The sequence below is a fragment of the Gavialis gangeticus genome, unplaced genomic scaffold (assembly GCF_001723915.1).
Source record: "Gavialis gangeticus isolate Ggan-Ray unplaced genomic scaffold, GavGan_comp1, whole genome shotgun sequence".
Taxonomy (NCBI): domain Eukaryota; kingdom Metazoa; phylum Chordata; order Crocodylia; family Gavialidae; genus Gavialis; species Gavialis gangeticus.
In genome coordinates this window covers 34,895,047-34,902,298 of record NW_017729001.1, presented here as the reverse complement: position 1 = coordinate 34,902,298, position 7,252 = coordinate 34,895,047, and the positions used below count along the sequence as shown (strand labels likewise).

General features: G+C 42.0%; 1 protein-coding gene across 1 annotated transcript; it reads right to left on the bottom strand.

Moving 5' to 3' along the window:
• Positions 1-1,701: 1,701 nt before the first annotated feature.
• Positions 1,702-6,976, bottom strand: CCDC117 (coiled-coil domain containing 117). Its single transcript, XM_019507364.1, has 4 exons — positions 6,932-6,976; positions 6,304-6,537; positions 3,774-3,911; positions 1,702-3,159 (listed from the first exon to the last, which is right to left on the bottom strand). The coding sequence occupies exons 2-4, from the start codon at positions 6,393-6,395 to the stop codon at positions 2,904-2,906; spliced, it is 486 nt and encodes a 161-aa protein (XP_019362909.1). The 5' UTR covers positions 6,396-6,537; positions 6,932-6,976; the 3' UTR covers positions 1,702-2,903.
• Between the last annotated feature and the right edge of the window lie 276 nt (positions 6,977-7,252).

Sequence of the window (7,252 nt, the reverse complement as noted above, 5' to 3'; positions counted from 1 at the left end):
CACGCTGGAATCAGATTTTCCTATTTCAAAATAAAGCATCATCAAGGGTTTCCTTGGTGCTGCACCATTTGTGCCATCTCATAACGTGCAGAATCAGCAGAAGTTCTTTAAGGAAGTGAACAAGAAATGTAACCATCATGAATGCACATCCTTTCAATTGCTCATTTACCCATCCCTTGGGTAATAAATAGTTAAAACAGATTGTAGTTCAACAGCCCCACTTAGTTTAGGGATGGAAGGCAGATCTCACTTTCCCTCATCAATTTAAGAAACAAATGCTTTTCTCTTTTTCAAAAACAAACAAGAACTCTGGAACTCAAACTAGATGCTTGCTACTTAAAGCTGAGCTGCTTTACATACAAGATCTCTCATCTTATGGTTTATGCCACTAAGGAATCCAAGATTTGACAAGCAGAGTAAACTAGCTCAGGGGGCTCTGCACAGCACCAAAGAATTTGAAGTGGACACATACATCTGAACAGCAACCTTTGGTACAAATGGGATATGCAAAGTTGTTAAAACCATAGAAAAAAATCCCATTCATACTAAGCATATACAATGATTAGTTTGTCTGCAACTTAGCTGAATAGCTCTGAATGAAAAAAAACCTTGCAAGTCTAAATGGGAAAAAAAATGCTGTTTGGATTTCACTGGCCTCTTAAGGTCCTTCACATTCCTCTGCCATGGTTTTGCTGTCTCTTCTCCATCAGATTTGTTTTAGGCCAAAACCATTGTCTTAGCCCAGTCTCAGCCTTGAACCTTTTCACAGCACTACAAGCTTGAAGAAGATACCTATTTGGGAGCATCACAGCATCCTCTACCCACACAGTAAATAATGCTTTCCCTCAAACTCCCTATGTTATATGCACTAGGTTTCTCAAATGCTGAACAATTTTAAGTGATTTGGTAGGTTTAAGCAACACACAAGAAATTTTGCATATTACATGACAAAGAGGTTTTCAACCTCAAACAGGAAATTAGATACAAGAATGGAAAAAAGGTGCACACATTTGTCCAGTACAGAAATCAGTTATTTCAGTGGCAAAATTTTACACCAGTTTCTAGCTTACTTCAATAATGATTCAAGTACCAGAACAATGTTAGTGTTACAAAAACTTTTGTTGATATACGAAACAAAGTTCTTTTTCTTGGGCAAGTACAGCCAGCCAGAAAATGGAGTGGAGTTGAACAGACGTGGAGTTCCTCAACCAGCCTCCTTATGCCCAAGTCCAAAGGGTTCTTTTCTGAACAAAAAGCTACCACTACCAGCCAAAACAGTAGAAACACTGGCTTCAAAAGAAAAGCTCAATTTAAAAATGCGTATTTTGACAAAAGTTATTAAACAGAAGAATGTCCAATCACAAAGGCTATCAAGTTGGTATGTAAGCAGAAACACATAGCCACTGCAATGAATCCAAAGCTCTGTCATGGAAAGAACTACTGTACCTGTTTCTTTCTAGTGCAAGTACAAGTCAAGGCGAATAGACCGGCATGGTAAGTGAGCAGGGTTCCCAACATATCCCACATCCCCTGCTAGTAGAAGGAAAATTTTCCTTCAGATATCTTCAAGGAACCCCAGGAATGGTAACAAACAATAAAAACTTATCTTTACTGACTAATGGAAGAGGGGGTTGATAAAAAGAATGATAAAAAGCTATTTACTATTTGTAATGTGTTCCAATATTGTATTAATGATTCCTTTCCTACAATACTGTTCAGTGGCATATTCTTCTTATGAAGTTCAGGTAATGCTACATGCATCATCTGATTCCCCAAATAAACTCAGTATAATGCTGATTAATTATGTGTTCTTCTAGTTTAGATAAACCTTCACTTTGTTAAATTTAGAGCCAAATCTTTTTGCCTTGCCAGTGTAAAGGAGCCCACACAACTGATGTTTGGGATATTCTTGTATGGCAAGCAGGATTTGGCCTTTGCTGCAACAGCATTTATCAATAACTCAATTAAAGGTGCTTCTCTATATCCAATTTGCACATTATTTTCCTCAGATTAAAAACCAAAGGCGCCAAGTCATTTAGCACCAGTCACCTCAGAAACATTATCCGAGGCCATGCCTGCTTTTCCAATCCACTGCAAAGAGCAGCAGCTCTAGATCAAAATCCAAACTCGTCTACTGAGAATATCCATCTTCTACACTTCTGTTTGGATAGGTCAGAAAAAACCAAACTATTTTTTTCTTTTTAAACAGTTTTTTGGGCCAGTGAGCAAGTAAAATTAAATAGCCAACTTTTCAACTCAGTCACCAATTTTACTTCCTAGTAACAGCAAAAGCACAGGTTACTAGTGTAGTTCTAACTTCTGTTTCCCTACCACGCTGCAGAACAGTAGTTTTCTAGGCTTGCATTTTAAGGTTGAGCTCAAGCCAGTCACAAATGAAGCAAAAAGTACAGAACTGCTTTTTCACAAAGGTGGCTTGTCTACCTCAGATTCAACTCAAAAGATATCTTCTGCTTTCAAAATATTTGTGCAATCCCAAACAAGCTAGCACAGCAAGCAAAGCATACACCAAAATCTTAATGGCTCAGCAAGCATAAGGGGTGGGTTGATCCCCTATTACATTCAGTATCTGCTGTGTACTTCTCACCAAAGGCAACTGCTAAAAGGACATTTCCCAATAAGCCAGTTGGAGAACTCCTTCCCTGTTCCAAAGTTCATGGGATTTCCTTGTAAAAATGTTATTGTTATTGGACTATAAAAGCTTCTCTTCCATTTCTTAGAGCTGTGACTGCCCAAATCCACATTCTTCTGATTGTTACCATAAAAACAACACAACCCAAATAATAACACTTCAGATCCACATCTCATACCAAAAGCGAAGAGAGAATTAAAACCAGCCACAAAAACCTTCAAAAATGTGTACATTTCAGTCTGCAATCTGGCTTCTACAATTCCATTTCCTCTTCTGCACACCCAGGGGCTCCCAAGCTAACATACAGATCTGGCGACATCACAGTCCGTTGTGCTTCAGAGAATGTTTCAGTCTGTGGGTGGAAGGCAGCTCCACATGCTGACTGCTTAGCCTGGCACCCTTCTGTTTCCTGATGCTTGAAGTTTTTAGCAACAGAAACAGACTTCAGTTTGTCTGTGAGGAATTCAGGGAGAGGTTTCCAAAGCACCAGCTCCATTGAGGGACGGCTCCTAGAATGGATGGAGTCTTAGTTTAATCAAAATTCCTTCAGTTACAACTGTAAAATGGAGAGGACCCATTTCATTCTACATCAGCACAAATCTGTTTCCCAGAGCGCACATACTAGTATTTCACCCGGTCTATTTGGTGGGGAGGGAGGGGAAAGATCATTCCCTTTCAGAGACTCTCTCACAACACTTTTTTCCTGACATTAATCCCAATGTTTCCTCTTTCTTAATTTCATTGTATTGCTGCCACTCCTAATACCACAAAAAAGGAGGGGGAAAAAAGGCTTTTCTCCCATGGTACCAGATATGACCACCATTGTTTACATCACAAGTTTCCCCTCAAGGCAGATTGTTTACATTAGGATATGGGTTAATGCAAGGAAGTTTATAGTTTAAATGGAAACTTTTTACTATAAATTGAAAATAAGTGTCCTATTTTTAACCAAATAAAAGATCCTGTTGCACAACACTGGCTGCATCACAGAGAAGATCAAAGGGTCTCATCACAAATACTTTTGGATGACAGTGGCTTCCAAGCCAAGGCTTAATGACAGATGGGACCCCTTCTCATTTGCATGCCTTACCTACGAAGTACCAACATTTTCCCCACAACTTACATGGACTCTATTATTTTCTTTGTCAGGACTTCACCAAAATCCCTCTTCATCCCTTTTTTAAGGGCATCAGACAGGACAAGAGTGGGCAGATTGCTAGTACGTCCATCAGCATGAACATCATCATCTTCATCAATTATCCTAGAAATGGAGAGGAAAGGGGGAAATAAAGTATTGAGTACACAGCTATCAGTCATATCAGTCTTGAGTAAAAGTATTTCTATGCTGTAGAGCATTGCACAACACTGCCATATCATAAAAGAGAAGTACTGAATACTATTCAGTGGTAAATCTAGTTCAATCACAAGATATAGAAGGACTCTTAGAGTAGCAATTTCACCTTAGCTCTTTATCATTCATGAAATCCTTCATATTCAGATTTCTTGCTAGAGATTAAAATGGCACAATGCTTGATCATCTAGGACCCATTACAAAGACTTTCTTTTATGCAGAACATTTACATATATTTAGATATGGTAATAAATGTGCATATAAGCAGATGTACATCAGCACAGCATGTGAGAATCTGGAAAGGGCAAAAGAACAGAATCTCCTAAAAAGTTCCTGAAAATTCAAAAAAACCCTCTATTAATAAGGCTGACACAAAAATGCCTGAACACCCATGGACAAGAACACTGAGTACCCTTAAACTTAGGCCATTGAGGATAAGAAAATTGTGTCTTTTGTGCACATGTTGCATTTTAACATTGTTAAATACAGTTTGCATAATGCTCAATTTTTCTACAACATTTTGCAGAGGGACACTATTTGCTCTTTGCTCTGACCATTAAAAAAAACTTCACATGAACACAATTTTTCAAGTATCTGACATTTCCTTCTATCACGGGAGTTACAGTACTTTACAGGCTGAAGCTGACAGATGTGAACCGCTGGTATAGACCACACAAATCATGGACAAGTCAAGTTTGTTTTCTGTATTTACTTCATATGGTTTACTGCTTTAACTAACAACTTATTATCAGGTGTGACTTTTTATCAGGGCTTTCTATTAAGGGAAGTTTCACTATCATAACAGCCAGAGAGAAATGATGAGCCAGAAGCTGACATACTCCCCTGGGACTTGGGGAAACAAAGGTTACATTCTCACATCTTCCAGACTTCGTGTGTGACATTGGGCAAGTCATATTTCCCATATTTCTCACTTCTTCATCTGTAAAATGGGTTTAACAGCTCTACTGTACCTCACAGAAGCATCAGAAAGATAACTACAATAGAGACAGAGGGACTCACACTACAGCAATGGGGAGTCATACAAGAACTTAAAGAGGATAGTCTCAATGTCTTATTTCCTAAACATAAAGCATGTTTACATAAACACTACTGTTTATCACTGTGTTCGTCTTCCCTTTCTAATTAATATTTCCTAAATAAAGCCTGGGCAGATACAAGGTTTTAGAATGCTTCGAAATACTGGCTCTTAAGATCATATGCTCTCTGTCTCAGGGCAAAACTTCCACATAGAATCCCTGTAGAATTCAAGCAAAGATCAACGATGTACATAGCACATTCTCAGAGTGCTACTCAGGGCAGAAGTCAAACTCATAAGCCATAGGTGCTGCTCAGACTCAATAATCACCAACTTATGCAAACAGCAGGCTGCCTACAAACACTCTTGCTCAAAACAGCGCAAGTAATTTTCTCTCACAGCAATTCTGTTTAAGGCACATTGTAAATTTAGCTTCTATGCTGAATAACTTTGAAATGTAAATACTCCAGATGGACACGGAGTGACTGACAAGTTTAATTCAATACAGATAGGACGGCATCAATTCATGAATGATAAGAATTGTAGTTTGAGCCCCAGACGTGCCAAAGTTTCAGTAACCACAACATTTTGATGTCACATGATTTTGAGAACGGTGCAACATAGGTGACACATGCCTCCCAAGGCTGGGGCCAGGGCGACTGCCCACAAGAGGTAGCAGCAGTGTCAGGGGTGTGGTGGCGGTGAGCGGGAACCGCACTGACATCTGTGGCAAGGGCAGGGACTGATTGCAAGCCACCACAGTGGTGTCAAGCAGCAGGGGGATCCCCCATGGCAGCCAACTGCCAACCAGAGGGGTCCCCCCACAGCTGGATGTGGAGCCCAGAAGTGCCAGCGGCACTTCTCGGGGGGTGGGGGGTGTGGAACCAGCACTCCACCTGCCCCCCTTGCCTGTCACCTAAGCCGAGAGCGCTCACTCCGGGGGGGGGGCACCAGCGCTCTCAGGGGGTGCGCATGTGCACTCCCTACGCATCGCCTATGAGGTGTAAAGTGATAACCTCCTATTCTAGTGATCTCAAATTTGGATCACTAACACCACCCCAAATATCCATGTGGCATAAGTTTTCAGGATGATCTAAACCTGTATATGTGTTTCAAAGCACTCGAGAAGTGAGCTACACAGAAAACTAGTCTCAAACTTATAATGGTGCTGGCACCCCACTACAATAACCTAGCAGGTTGTAGTTTCTTTCAACATCATGAAAGGAAAAGCTAGGCAAACCCAGTCTACTCGATCCCTGCATTTACCTGTCCTCAATTTCCTGAAGCTTCCTGCGGGCAACCTCGTACTGCTGTTCCCCCATTGTCTGATCCATTTCTTCACAGGAAATTTCTAACATGCCAGCTTCAGGAAGGCTACCACCGCACTGACCTGCTAACTCCCCAGCTGCCTGCTGACCTGCACAGAGAATCCACTCTTCAGGGCTGGGAGTCAGAGGGCAATGCTTGGTCGCAGTCAGTCTCCTCTTCCTCACAGGACAGCTGAGATACAAACAAATTTATAGTTGGCAAAAGGATATTTGATATCGTGCAGCAAAACAGTAAGATCATAGTCTGTCGCATCTGCACTTCTGCAGAGTTGGTAGACAGTGAAAGCAAAGTCTCTCAGACAGCACATAAACATCGAGTCAAACTTCCAGCCTACACAGGTAGCATTCTTACGTGAAGTTAACCACCATATGTCCAGGCAGATTTTGATTGTGTACGCTGCAATTAACTCAGGGTGCTCTTTTCAGTTCAGGAAAAGATCCTGAAGAACACCTCCCACCCAAGGCTTAACGAACCCAGCCCTGCCCCAGAACACATCTCCAGCCCCGCAAAACAAGACAGATCAACTGAAAATAAAAACAGGTTTCAGAAAGCCATTTTAATTTACCCATCTGCTTCCTCCTCTAGTTTGTGTTTCTTTCCGCAGCGAACAGGAGCTCTGCAAAGGAAAAAATGAACAGCTGGTGACTTCGTATTGCTCTGCATCTCTGCACAGAGACCAGAGTCAGGACAGGCGAGTCAGCTGTGCCGCAGCCACGTTCTCCTCCCGGGCAGGTTGGGTCCGCGACCGGGGACCAGCTCTCGGGGGCTTCGTCCCACACCCGCGCCGAGCTCCACCCACAGCGAGGGGACGCGGCTCCGCCAGGACCGGCCGGTTGGCAGCGCACGGCTCCGCGGGCACTCACCGGGCGCGGGCTGCGGGCGCCGC